The sequence below is a fragment of the Chrysochloris asiatica genome, unplaced genomic scaffold (assembly GCF_000296735.1).
Source record: "Chrysochloris asiatica unplaced genomic scaffold, ChrAsi1.0 scaffold00363, whole genome shotgun sequence".
NCBI classification, from domain to species: domain Eukaryota; kingdom Metazoa; phylum Chordata; class Mammalia; order Afrosoricida; family Chrysochloridae; genus Chrysochloris; species Chrysochloris asiatica.
This window is the reverse complement of record NW_006408881.1, coordinates 319,363-334,575: the sequence shown is the minus strand read 5'-3', so window position 1 is coordinate 334,575 and position 15,213 is coordinate 319,363. Positions and strand designations below refer to the sequence as shown.

Sequence of the window (15,213 nt, the reverse complement as noted above, 5' to 3'; positions counted from 1 at the left end):
TAGTGATGCATACTCAACCTTGGAACAACAGGGCTCTGGGATACAGGGATCTAGGTATAGCTTGAAGAGGGTAAATAATACTAAAATCCTTGACTGCTTTATGAATATTAGTTTCCCTTTCCTACTATTATAAAATAGACACTTGAGTGGAATAGAAAGGAATGTTGGGAAACATGATTAGAGAAAACTTGTAAGCCCACCTTCAGCCTATAACTGATTGGAATATCGAAAAGGGGTTCTACAACTTGCCCAGTGACATAGGCCTCATGCAAAGCCTTTACAAGAATGTAGCATAGTGGTTACGAATCGGGCTGCGAACCTTAAGGTCAGCGGTTCGAAACTACCAGTCGCTCCGCGGGAGAAATATGAGGCTTTCTACTCCCGTAAAGATTTACACCCTCGGAAACCCTGTACAGGGTCGCTATGGGTCAGACCCGACTCGATGGCACTTAAAAACAACAACAACAACAACAAGGACCTTAGGTGGAATCCTGAGTCCCATCCACAACTTTATGAAGTGAGACATTCCCCCTAGAAAGTACAAGCAGACTGGAACAGCTACAGTGACAGATGATGCATCTTCATGATGAACTTGACCTATACTCAGAATGGTAGTTATTCTAAATACCGACAGAGAGAGAGAGTCTTTAAATCAAGTTTCAATGCTATCCACTCTATTCACAGGGCAGATAGGGATGGACAACTTAGATATTGGTTATCTAAAATGAGGGGGCAATAAAGGCATGAAGTGACTGTCTTACAATGTTTCAAGAGGGAGTTTAGCTTAAGAGTATGGGGGTAAAGAATGAGTCCACACTGAATAGCTGTCATCTTGTCTAGATGGGTCTGGTGAAAAGAGATGGGGATAAGATTTGTAAGATTCAATAGTGAATAACTTACCATGACTAATCGTGACTGTCACAATTGTAAAGGTAGAAGTTTTGTAACAAAAAAAAGGGAGTGGTTAATCTTACAGTCCAGAAACAGAGGATCCTAGGACCATCATCAAGAGAGGAACACACAAGAATGCGGGACCTTATCCAGAGATGCAGCAGCGGCAGAGATGGAGGCAGAGATGGGGGCACGGAGAGGGAGAGTGGCTGAGGACTCTAGATTCATGGACTAAGAAGAGAAGGACTAGGAGCTGGTGGCCAGGAGCAGACTTACAGAACGTGACATTTGGAGATGTAAATTATTATATATGTCTGAGTGAGTTTTTTTGTGTGTTTTTTAAAAAAGCTAAAGTGGATAGACAAAAATACTGTTAACTGATAGTACATGGAGGGGATTATAATCAATGTAATGAAACAAGGTATATGATTTGTTGAATGTAAAACTGATGTTATGCTCTGTAAACTTTCACTCAATCCACAATAAAAACCTTAAAATAAAAAAAGTGGTAGCATACACTCAATAGCCAATGATACTGAAAGAGGAAGTCCAAGGTGCATTGAAGGAACTGGCAAAGAACAAGGCACCAGGAATAAAAATTGAAATCTTTCAAGAAAGTCAGGTGGCACAGGAGGCACTCACTCATCCATGCCAAGAAATTTGCAAGACAACTATCTGGGCAACTGATTGGAAGAGATCCATATCTGTGCCCATTCCAAAGAGAGGTTACCCAATGGAATGCGGAAATCATCGGACAATCTCTTTGACAACCCATGCGAGCAAAGTTTTCCTAACGGTAATACAGAAACAGCTACAATCATACATTGACAGAGAACTTCCAGAGGTTCAAGCCAGATTCGATAGGAGGCCACGGAACAAGGTTGTATTCTTTCACCACTTATTCAACCTGTATGCTGAGCAAATAATTCGAGAAGCTGGTTCTATGAAGAAAAGCGTTGTATCAGGATTGGAGGAAGACTCATTAACAACCTGCAATATGCAGATGATATAACCTTGCTTGCTCAAAGTGAAGAGGACTTAAAACATTTACTGATGAAGATCAAAGAGCACAGCCTTCGGTATGGATTACACCTCAATGTCAAAAAAACAAAAATCCTCACCCCTGGACCAATAAACAACATTCTTATCAACAGAGAAAAGACTGAAGTTGTCAAGGACTTGATTCTTCTTGGATCAACTATCAACACTCACGGAAGCAGCAGTCAAGAAAACAAGCGACGTATTACATTAGACAAATCTTCCAGCTTGAGGACTAAGATGTGCCTGACCCAAATCATGCTATTTTCAATAACCTCATATGCATGCGAAACCTGGACAGTGAATAAGGAAGACCATAGAAGAATTGATGCTTTTGAGTTATGGTGTTGGAGGAGACTACTGAAAGTGCGATGGGCTACTAAAAGAACCAATAGATCCATTTTGGAGAAAGTACAGTCAGAGTGCTCCTTGGAGGCCAAGAAGGACAAGCTTTGTCTCTCATACTTCAGACATAGTGTCAGGAGGGACCAGTCGCTGGAGAAGGGTATCATGTTTGTAAGGTGAAGGGTCAGAGAAAAGAGGGAAGAGCCCCAACAAGATGGACTGGCTAAGTGGCAACATCGATGGACTCATGCATGGCAACAGAAGTGAGGTTGGCCTAGGATCAGGCAGTATTTCTTTCTGCGGTGCATATGGTCGCTATGGGTCAGTACCGACTTGATGGCACCTAACAACAACAAATCCATCAAAATCAAGGCCTATTTGTTGTTGTTCTGTCAAGTCAATTCCAATTCATAGTAACCCTGTGCAGGGTTTCGGAGGAGCAGCTGGTGTGTATGAATTGCCAACGTTGTGGTTTGCAGTTCAGTGTTGATCCTACAGTGCCATATTAGAGGGGATAAAGAATTCCTTTTAAGCTTCTACCTGGTGGCTACAAGACACTTACCAACAGGGATGTTTGATGTGGTCACAGCAGTAGCATGGGAAGAGTGTGAGGGCATTGTCATAGTAACAATAGTACTCGTGGGAGCTTGTGTGTGTGACACAGATCCTAAAATAAGAGGAAAAAGAAAATTCTTCAACAATGGTCTCTGTACACATTGCAGTTTCTCAAAACCTGAAATGGCTCTTGGGAAAAGTTAAGAGATTATTTTTTCTAGACTATTCTTTTTGAGAGAATCTCATTCACATCTTCTTTTTCCTTCATAGGAAGAACAGTGTTATCAACTTACCAGCTGTGGTTGCTGAAGGAATGGTGTTGGTTGCCAAAATAGGTGCTACTGTTGCTGCAGCTACTGGCGTACCAGTACTGAAGATAGTTTTCTGTGGGGGAAAACACACAACAGAGTTATAAACAAGAATATTTCCTACTCGACCCATTTTAAAAGCAAGCACCACCTTCAATACTTCCAGGTCCTTAGCATAACTGTGTATGATTCTATTTCTTACACACAAAGTAAACAGATGGTTCTTTACATCTGTTTTTCACCTGAGCCATGGTGTGAAGCTGCTGTTTTGGCGTTCCTAATGCTGGATGAGATGGTAGTGTTATTCTTGTCGTTACATCTCGTGACTGGGCAGGACGCTGAATACTAATTGCTGCAGATGGTGGATGTTGGATAGACAAAGTTGGCCGACTGAAAAAGACAGAAATGAGATTACTATTTATAATTTGTCCACAGACATGGTCAAGGTCATTTCTCACCTAGTGTCAGATCACAGTCATACCAACTGTATTTTCTCACAGCTCTAGCAGACCACAAATGAACCATATTTGATTTTTAATCACTCCAAAGAAGTTAACTGGTCCAGGAAGTTTCTCTACTGAAACTGTTTGCGACAGTTAAGGTTCTGTGTTAACCTGGCTGGGTCTATATTATCAGTGGTCTGGCAGTTAAGAAAGAATAATCCCTCATGATAAGATGTAATATAATCATTCTCCCATGATGTATCTATTGTGAGCAAGCCTGATTTGATGTAATTATTCTATGTGTTGTAAATCCTCTCTCCTATGATGCTAGTGAGGCCAGACGCAATCTACAGTACTGGGGTATATCTTGAGTCAATTTCTTTTATTACATAAAATAAATTAAACAGGCAAGCAGATCAGAAAGACCTATTTCTACAAGGAATGAAGAACTGGGAGTGAAGTGGGTACTTTGGATTTCGGGTCTGCATTGTGAAGCTCCTAGGTCCAGGCAAAGATTGATGCCAAGATAGATGATGAAAGGAGAAAAGGACCTTTTTCTAGAGCTGGAGCTCTGAATTTGGACTTCTACCCGCTTAACAAACTTGTGGTATTCTGTTATAGCAGCACTAGATGACTAAGACACTGCCTTAAGTTTCACTTTAAAAGCTGTCAATACAATATTTAAAAAGATTATGGAAAAATGGAATTAAAAGATAATGGGATTTTTCGACAAACTTTTTGAAGTCCCCTAATGTGACATTAAGAAGACAAGAAAGAAGGAAAGATCAAAATGGATGTTAGAAGAGACAATGAAACTTGCTCTACAGAATAGAGATGCTAAAGCAAATAGAAGAAATGAGAAGGTACAAGAGCTGAACAGAAAATTTCAAAAGTCACCCTGAGAAGACAAAGTCAAATATTACAATGAAATGTGCAAAGATCTGGGAAGAACACGTTCAGAATTTATCAAGCGGGGAGAAATGAAGAAAACATTCAAGGCTCGACTTTCATTATTGAAGGATGCAGAATGCATCAAAAGGAGATGGAAGGAATACACAAAATCATTGTACCAAAAGGAAATGGTTGATGTTCAACCGTTTCAAGAGGTAGCATATGATCAAGAGCCAAAAATACTAAAGGAAAAAGTTCCAGGTGCATTGAGAAATTGGCAAAGAACAAGGCACCAGGAATTGATGGAATAAAAACTGAAATCTTTCAAGAAAGTGAGGTGGCAGAGGAGGCACTCACTCACCTATGCCAAGAAATTTGGAAGACAACTATCTGGCTGGCTGATTGGAAGAGAGCCGTATTTGTGCCCTTTCCAAACAAAGTGTGCAAATCACACATCTTTAATATCCGAAGCGAGTAAAGTTTTATTAAGGGTAATACAGAAACAGCTGCAGGTATACATTAACAAGGAACTTCCAAAGGTCCAAGCCGAATTCAGAAGAGATATCAATTCAGAACAAGGGATAGCATCACTGATGTCTGATAAATCTTAGCTGAAAGCAGACAAAACCAGAAAGATGTTTACCTATGCTTTATTGACTATGCACAGACTTTCAATTGTGTGGATCATGACAAGCTATGGACAACATTGCAAAGTATGAGTATTCCTCAACACTTAATTGTGCTCATGAGGAATCTATACATAAACCAAGAGACAGTTTTTCAAACAGAACATGGGAACACTGAGTAGTTTAAAATTAAGAAAGTTGTGCAACAGGGTTGTATTCTTTCATCATAATTATTCAACCTGTATGCAGAGCAAATAATCTGAGATGCTGGGTTTTATGAAGAAAAACATGGCATCAGGATTCGAGGAAGACTCATTAGAAACAACCTGCAATATGCAGATGAAATAACCTTGCTTGCTAAAAGTGAAGAGGACTTAAAATACTGATGAGGAACAAAGACCATGGCCTTCGGTATGGATTACATCTCAATGAAAAGAAAACAAATATTCTAACCACTGGACCAATAAACAACATTCTTATCAACGGAGAAAACATTGAAGTTGTCAAGGACTTCATTCTGCTTGGATGAACTATCAACACTCACGGGAAGTAGCAGTCAAGAAATCAAACGACGTATTGCATTAGGCAAATCTGCTGCACAAGACCTTTTTAAAGTTTTGAAGAGCAAAGATGTCAGTTTGAGGACTAAGGTGCACCTGACCCAAGCCATGGTATTTTCAATAACTTCATATGCGTGCAAAAGCTGGACAGTGAATAAGGAAGACCGCAGAAGAATTGATGCTTTTGAGTTATGGTGTTGGACGAGAATATTCAAAGTGCCATGGGCTACCAAAAGAACAAACAGATCTGTGTTAGAAGAAGTGCAGCAAGAGTGCTTCTTGGAGGCCAGGATGGCCAAACTTCATCTCTCATACTTTAGACATATTGTCAAGAAGGACCAGTAGCTGGAGAAGAATATCATGTTTGGTAATTACGATGGAGGGTCAGAGAAAAAGAGAAAGACCCCCAGCGAGATGGATTGGCAAAGTGGCAGCATCAATGGGATCAAGCGTGGCAACAATTGTGAGGTTGGCCCAGGACCGAGCAATGTTTTCTGTTGTGCATAGTGTCACTATGAGTTGGAACAGACTCGATGGCACCTAACAACAACAACGTGTACTATGAACTGAATGAACCCTAAATCATTTGCATTATCTGTGATGAACATAATCAACATGCTTTAATAATCTTGTAAAAGCATAGTACATTCCTCTCTGTGGGCAAGTTGAAAGATAAAACAAGGTTCTCATGAATTCATGACAAATTTGCTGAGGAAAGATTACAGGCAACCTTGACTGTAAGATTGATTATAGGCAATCTTAACTCTTGGAGCACTGATTTCCCTCATTAAGCAGTATTTAAGCTTTCAGATGTTAACCAAAAGGTCAGTGGTTTGAACCCATCAGCCACTCTGCAGGAGAAAGATATGGCTGCCTGCTTTTGTAAAGTTTATAACCTTTGAAAGTCTATAGGGCAGTTCTACTCTGTCCTATAGACTTGCTGTGAGTTGGAATTGACTCAATGGCAATGGATTTTGGTTTTATCAAATGCAACAATGATCTTGACATCATAAAGATTTATAGTTATTATCTTATCATCAAACAACTAAGAGGGATCCTAATCACAGGCAGTATGTTAAATTGCCTGAAAGCACTCTGATGAAATTGTCACAATGGCAAGAACATGACAGTATAATAAAGCTGGTATCCAAATTCAATAGGTGAGGAGAACGCAACTACTTAAAAAATGGTGTTGGGAAGACTATTAAATAGCCATGTGGAAACAATAAAATTGGATCCATACTTCCCATAGAAAAACAGGCTAAATATCAACAGTATCAAAGATTTAAAGATAACTGAAAAAGTACATGAAGAAATGATGGCAGACTGGTTTTATAACTTTGGAGTGGAGTAGTAGATGTCGCTGTAACTCAAACCCCAATGATATAAAAGATAAAAAATTTGACTAAATGAACAATCAAGCAAACTTCTTAGAAGGCACAGCACCATCAAAAGACCAATGTCTAATAAGTAAAAAGATGTGTGATCCCTACCACATACTAAAGTATAATCTCCTTAATACATGAGTTAATAGAAAACAAAGAGAAAAAAAAAAAGCCAACAAAAAGTGGGTAAAAAACATAAATATCAAGTTCACTAATAAAAAAGCACAACTTGTACCTAACCAAAAAAAAAAAAAAAAAAAAAAAAAAAGCTCACCCTCATTCTTGAGAAATGCAATTTAAAATACACTGAGATATTGTTTACTTGTCTTATTAGCAAAAATTTAAAACTTTAACAGTATACTCTGCTGTTGAAGTAACAAACGAAACAGGCACTCTCAACCATTCTCGAGGAGGTGTAAATTGACATAAATTCTAAGTCAAATTGTTGTTGTTAAGTGTTGCTGAGTCAGTATCAACTCATAGCGACCCGTGTAAGATTTCTAAGGAGCGACTGTAGGTTTGAACCACCAACCTTGCGGTTAGCAGTCCAGTGCTTATCCTACAGCACCGCACCAGGACTCCAAAGGAAGGCAGTATGTTCCAAACTTATAACAAACAGCATATACCTTCTGATCACTTTTGGGAATTCACCATATAAGTATTATTGCAAATATATGCAATGATAAACACAAAATTATTCGCTGTATTATTGTTTACAATAGCAAATGTTTAGAAACAACGCTATATCAAGGTGTTTGTGGAAAAATGGAATTAAAGCACAATGGAATTTTTCCATGAACTCACTGAAGCACCAGGTATTATTAAGAAAATATGCATTGTATGAAATAATACATACAACATGCAACTCTTTGTATCTAAAAGATAATAATTCTGTTGTTTATATAACTTTGATTTTTGAACCAAGTAAAAATCACACATATTAAGAAAATTAAATTCAAAGGCAAAAGCAAACCATATACCAGGTCGCTATAAGTCAGAACCAACACTATGGCATTTAACAACAACAACAAAGTTGAAAAAGTTAAATAAATATTCTAACTATATATTAAGTTATAATAATGAAACACTGGAAGATACCCAATAACCTGCTAACAGGGTAATCTAGATAATAGAAGGAATATGACAAATCAGTAGACAAGAGAATGATAACCTTTACTGAATACTTTTATAAAGTTTTATGATAGAATCATGTGAGTATAAATTTTAAAAAAGTGTTACTAAACAACTCTAAGAAAAAAGAACCACTTCAAGTGACTTTTCAATACATTCTCAGTTTCCTTAATGGATCTACTCTGGGGGAAAAAAACAAACTGCCAAGTATCATCAAATTTTACTCAGTATTCTTACTATGAGTAGTGATATTGACACTGTAACATCAACATTTTTTGTGTGAATTGTAGGTCAAAATTAACGAAAACCAAACCAAACCCCCAACCCGAGTTGATTCCAACTCACTGATCCTGTACAAAGTTTCTAAGGCTGCTATCTTTATGGGAGTGGCTCATGTGTTTAAACTGCTGATCTTGCACTTAACAGCCCAGTGCTTTACCTACAGTGCCACCAGGGCTTCTTAAGATGAAAGCAGATATTATATTAATAATGTAATTAGGGGGAAATTTTAGTGTAATAATAAATATACATAAATATAAAATATTAAGTTTAATTTGGAAACATCAGTTTGAATATTGATTTATTGACTATCTCTTAAAGAATTTGAAAGCAGCAACATCCTAGTGCCCATACTTCGGGTTCCACATAACATTTTCCACTAAAAGAAACCAGGAATCCTTAATGAAATAGCTAATTTCAGGACTAGAAAAGCAGAGAAGTCTGAGAGTCAGAGACATTTAGAACCAGAAAAAAACTGCTCAAAGACTGTTTGTGTGGTGCTGTAGGAGCAGCACTGGACTGAGAACCACAAGGTCGGCAGTGCAAACCCACCACCTGTTCTTCGGAAACCCTATATAGGTTCCCTACTAGTCAGAGTGACATGATGGCACTTAACAACAACATGTGCCATCAAGTTGATTTCAATTCATAGCAACCACATGTGATAGTGTACAACTATCTCATAGTTTTCTTGGTTGTAATCTTTAGGGAAGCAGATTATCAAGTTTCCTTCCCATGGGGCCTCTGGGTGGATTGGATCTTTCAGTTAGCAGCCAAATAATTAACCAGGGTTCCTTCAAAGAATAATAGGTGTTAAGAAAAGGATAATCAAGTAAACTTGAAAGTCAAATTTAAAGCAATTCAAAGAAAAAGTGGCATTGATTAAAATACACTGAATAAAAATGACAACCACCAGTTAAAAAAAAAGGTCAGAGATTAAAGGAAGTTGTCTATGGTCACCCAACAGAAAGCTGCTCTAGCAGTCTGATGTCTTTATTACACACTTGTCTTCTCAGTGATCTTTTTTTTTTTTTTTTTTTTTTAACACATTGTAAATATATATTCATTTAAATGTCTAAAGGGCACACTAGTAGGCAGGGGAACCCAACAGTCACAAAACAGTCAAGGACCTTAACATTACTGCCTCACCTTTACCTATTTAGTCTAAGTCTCAATCCCTATATCATGTTGTTGTTGTTGTTGTTGTGTGTCGTGGAGTCGGTTCTGACTCATAGCGACCCTCTACAGGGTTTCCGAGGCTGTAATCTTTATGGAAGCAAAAAGCCTCATCTTTCTCCCGTGGAACAGTTGGTAGTTTCAACCTGCTAACCATGAGATTAGCAGCCCGATTTGTAACTACTACGCTACCAGAGCTCCTTTATCATTGTTGTTGTTGTTGTTATGGGCCGAGGAGTTGGTTCCGACTCATAGCAACCCTGTACAGGGTTTCCAAGGCTGTAAAACTTTACAGGAGCAGAAAGCCTTATCTTTCTCCCATGGGAACAGCTGGTATTGTCGAACTACTAACCGTGAGATTAGCAGCCTGATTTGTAGCCACTACGCTATCACAGAGCATGTTATTCCAAGGCTGTGCCTATGTCATAGTCTACCTCTATCCATCCCATTTAGCCCATGTATACCTCCCAAACTTTTTCCCCATCACCCCCTTTTCCTATCATCCACCCGTTAGCTAAGGGTGCATGGAGGGGATTATAATCATTACAATGATTTGCTGAATGTAAAACTGGTGATCTGTCCTGTAAACCTTCACTCACTCAATACACAATAAAAGCTTTACAAAAAATCACTATGTTATCATTATTGGCGACAAGACAGTTTTCTAGGATTCTCAAGAGTCAGTATTGGAACACTATCAGGAAAAAGGTTCAATAATCAACAGTGCACATTACAGTGAGATGCTTTCACTGTAAGGAAGCCTAAACTTCAGATTAAATGCTATCCAAAGGTTTTGTGATCTTGCATAACAACAGAAGTCTCACTCCTCTGCTCACATTGTTGAGGTGCTAAAGCATCCTCCCTATAGTCCTGATCTTATTCCATGGAACTTTTACCTATTTGGTCCCCTGAAAGGAGTCCTCTGATGAAGAAGTGAAGACAGCGGTGCATTTGTGGCTCGCAGCTCAGCCTAAAACATTTTTTAATAAGGGAATCTGAAAACTTGTTGACTGATGGACAAAGTATATTGAAAATCAAGGAGATTATGTCGAAAAATGTTGTAATCTTTTCTGAAAGTTGATTAAAATAAATTCTACAGACAGTGCGGATAATTTTTGATTCACTGTCATACTTGATTTTCACTTCATTTGAAGTTCTGTAAATCTGTTATTCTCTCTTTCTACTCTAAGTTTTTTACACACTGGTATCTCTGATTCTCTGTTTTAAGTCTTGTAAGTTTGTTTTACTTTGAATACTTCTATATCTGGGTTGAGCTCTGGGTGATATTGTAACGTATGTTAGTCTCAGGTTAGTCTGTTCTTGTTGGTTCTCTATCCAAAGAACTCTCCTTAGTAATTCTTCTAAGGTTGGTATGGGTTTTGCAAATTCTTTTAACATTTCTATTTATCTGGGAATGTCCTTATTTTGTTGTCATATCTAATGAAAAATTTTGCAGGACATATGATTTTTGGTTGGCAACTTTTTTCTTTCAGAGTTTTTTTATATATGTCATCCCATTGTTTTTCAGTTAAAATGACATGGTTTCTGCTAATAAATCAGAGCTTAGTCTTATAGGTAACTTTATGGTTTCCCCTAGCAACTCTCAAGATTCTTTAATTGTGTTTGGTTTTGGAAAGTTTTATTACAATATGTCCTGGTGATTTTTATGAGGGAATCCATACTGTTTGGGAGTTCTGGTACGGCGCTGTGGGTTAATGCGCCAGACTGCAAAGCCGTTTGAACCGCAAGGTTGGTGGTTCAAGCTCACCAGCTGCTCCTCGGAAACCCTAAACAGGGTCGCTATAGGTCGGCATCAACTTGATGGCACTTAAATACAACAACATACTGTTTGGAGTCCATTTAACGTTTTTTTAAAAGTTTTTATTGTGAATTGAGTGATGGTTTACACAGGAGGCCATTGGTTTTACAGCATCGTTTCATTACAATGATTACAATCTCCTCCGTGCATTATCATTCAACATTATTTGCTTTTATTGCCTCTGTTTGTGCTTTTTTTTTGGGGGGGGGGGCAGCTGTACACAAAAACACTGAGGAATATATACTACTAATTTAATCAACCTAAGAGCACATTCTGCAAGCCTGCCTCCTGGCGATCAGCACTAGTCTTTCTCTTTCCACGAGTCTAGAGTCCTCAGCTGCTTTGTTTCTCATTTAACTTCTTGAATGGCTATCTACTCATCTTTCATAATGTTAGGAATGTTTTCTACCAGTAACTCTTGGAAATTTTTCTCTATGGCTTATTTTTCTGTCTCTTCCTGTTCTGGAATTCCAATCACATGAAAATTATTCCTCTTGATAGTGTCCTATCTTAGGAGTGTGCTGGATTTTTAAATGATTTCTAATTATTCCTCTAGGAGATAAGTATTGAGAGACTTGACTTCAAGCTCACTAATTTGGCTTTCCATTGACTAAACAAAATACTTCTTTGCCCTCAATATACAATTTACTTCTGAAATTTTAGCATTAACTTTCTGGTTTTGGTTTTCCAAATTCTCATTTATTTTATCAGACTCTTCCTGTAGTGTTTTCTTGAATTCTTCTGAGGTTTCTTTTTTGTGTGTTCTCCTTGCTTTTGTCTATCTTTCACTAAAATTGCTGAAGCTACCTATATAACATGCTTTTAAATTGATTATAAAGTAACTCTGATACTATTATTTTCAGTCTGATGTCACTCTGAGGACTAAGGTGCACTGACCCAAGCCATGGTGTTTTCAATAATCTCATATGCATGTAAAAGTTGGACAATGAATACAGAAGACAAGAATAATTGATGCCGTTGAGTTATGGTGTTGGAGGAAAATATTAAAGTATGATGGACGGCCAAAAAAAACAAACACTCTGTGTTGGAAAAAGTACAGCTAGAACGTTCCTTAGAAGCCAGGATGGTGAGACTTTGTCTCTCATACATTGGACACATTAACAGGAGGGTCCAATTCCTGGAGAAGGACATCATGCTTGGTAAAGTGAAAGGTGAGCGAAATGGGAAGGACCCGTGGTGAGATGAATTTGCACACTGGCAGCAGCAATGGGCTCAAGCATGGCAATGATTGTGAGGCTGACACAGATCTAGTCAGTGTTCCATCCTGTTGTGCATAGGTTCATTATGAGTTGGTACCAACTCGACAGCACCTAACACACGTAACACACAATGGGGAACATACTGAATGATGCAGAAAGCATCAAAAGAAATCAGAAGGAATACACAGAGTCACTGTACCAAAAAGAAATGGTTGATGCTCAATCAGTTCAAGAAACAGCATAAGATCATGTGCCAATGATACAGAATAAGAAGTCTAAGGCTCACTGAAGGTACTGGCAAAGAACAAAGCTCTGTGAATTGATGGAATACAAACTGAAATCTTTCAAGAAACTGAGGCAGTACTGGAGATGTTAATTCATCTATGCCAAGAAATTTGGAAGACACCTACTTGACCAACTGCTTGGAACAGATCCAGATTTGTTCCCTTTCCAAAAAAAGAAGACAACAGAATACGGAAATCATTGGATATTATCATTAATATGACATGCAAGAAAAATTCTGCTTAATTAAAAACAGGCTACAACAATACATTGACAAGGAACTGCCAGAGGTTCAAGCTAGATTATAATAAGGATATGGAACAAAGGATATCACTGCTGACATCATATGGATCTTGGCTGAAAGCAGAGAATACCAGAAAGACGTTTACCTGTTTTTTTTATTAACTATGCAAGGCTTTTGACTATATGGATCCTGACCAGCTGTGGATAACATTTCAAAGAATGAGTATTCCAGAACACTTAATTACACTCATAGAAGTTATTAAATTGTATTTCTATTTACCTAACAAAGAATGTTTAACTAGACTATAATGCTTTTACGAAGATATATCAGTCTGAGTGTAAATTAAAAGTTATTCTAAAACATAGATGAGAACTTTAAGGGACAGAGAGCCTACATTTATAGTGATAAAACAATATAGAGGTAGGGTATACTAGTGAAGTATGCTGTTGTTGTTGTTGTTAAGTGCCGTCGCGTTGGTTCCGACCCATAGCGACCCTGAACAGGGTTTCCGAGGCTGTAAATCTTTACGGGATCAGAAAGCCTCATCTTTCTCCCATGGAGCAGCTGGTAGTTTCGAACTGCTGACCTTGTGGTTCACAGCCCGAATTGTAACCACTACACTACCAGAGCTCCTTAGCGAAGTATGTAACCAACATTAATGTACTATTTATGTATAAATTAAGAATAGATCTATATTTGGCTGTGCAAATTGCCATGAAAAAATAAAACATTTCAAAACAAACAAAAATACAGCACTAGAGACAATAAAACACTCTCAGAGAACAAAACAAAAAGAAAATGAAAAAAACCAGGAATGCAAGCTCCTGTTCTGGAAAAACCTAGATACCTGAAACCTTATACCATAAAATATGTAGAACAGTCACAGACAGTGATAATCAAATAGAACACAGTAGAAAACAGAAAGTGGATTGTAGTTTTAGGAATAAAATCCACTGAAGGGCAGACTCTGATAAAAACACCAAATATTTTGCTTTTAACAGTCATCAGTGAAGCTGGACCTGGATAGGTTCCAAGATTTCTTAAATCTTAAAGCAAAGGCTAGGGATAAACAGGGATAACACAGACAAAATGAAGCTATCATTGTAGAAGGCTGTGCGTAATGAGACCAAGGGAGAAAGACTTTGCTATTTGAAAAGTTTAACTCCAATGATAGGAGTGAAGCAGTGGCCAAGATGACTTAATCACACAGCCCTGGCTATTAGGAAAAATTTTCCTAACCCCAACTTATGGCTTTACCACAAGAAACAATTACTAATAGCTGCTCCAAGAAAACACAATCCATTTAAAAGATAACAGCACAAAATCTACTTAATGATGCTACAAAAAAAGGTGAAATGAAACAGGAAAAAATACATTAGAAGTGGTTTCAACAAGTAAATGAAAATTGTGCCATGAATTAAAAATACTTAACAAAACAAGTACTTCTATGAAATGAAAACACAAAACAGAGATAAAAGTCCATCGGAAGTGATGTGCCAAGACACAAAGGAAACAAAAAAATGAGTGTAGCTCAAGAAAGAAATAGAAAAAATTGACCAGGTGTTTCAGAAACAAAGGCAAAATTAAAAGTGCACATTATGTTGATTGTTGGGATGTTGGGGGTGGGTGAGCGGAGGGAGGAGAAGGTAGACCACAGGGCAAGGATTAGACACAGGATAGTTTGGGTACTGGGGAGGGGGCAATATACACGTAGGGAGAGGGGAATGGAAAAACAAAGCAGATGGGAGAACAATTAGGTCTCAATGGACTAAGTGGGACAGAGGTAAATAATGATATATACACAACCTGGGAACAACAGGGTTCTGGGATACAATGATTGAGGCATGGTTGGAATGGGGAAAAGGGGGGAATAATATTAAGATGCTTGGCTGTCTTTTGAATCTTGGTTTTCCTTGCATTCTATTATAAAATAGACACTGGAGGGGGAGAGAAAGGAATAGTGAAAAGCATCACCATAGAAAGCTTGTAAGTCCGTCTTCTGCCTATAACTGATTGGAAT

The 15,213-nt window shown here is 38.0% G+C and overlaps 1 protein-coding gene across 1 annotated transcript in view; it reads right to left on the bottom strand.

Moving 5' to 3' along the window:
• LOC102818868 (histone deacetylase complex subunit SAP130-like) overlaps nt 1–15,213 on the bottom strand; it is a 156,726-nt gene that overhangs the window by 73,795 nt on the left and 67,718 nt on the right. Inside the window, exons 7-9 of the mRNA XM_006876205.1 lie at nt 3,380–3,527; nt 3,123–3,213; nt 2,837–2,941 (exon numbers count right to left, since the gene is read on the bottom strand). Of these exons, the coding sequence (XP_006876267.1) occupies nt 2,837–2,941; nt 3,123–3,213; nt 3,380–3,527 (344 nt within the window). The remainder of the gene's footprint in view (nt 1–2,836; nt 2,942–3,122; nt 3,214–3,379; nt 3,528–15,213) is intronic.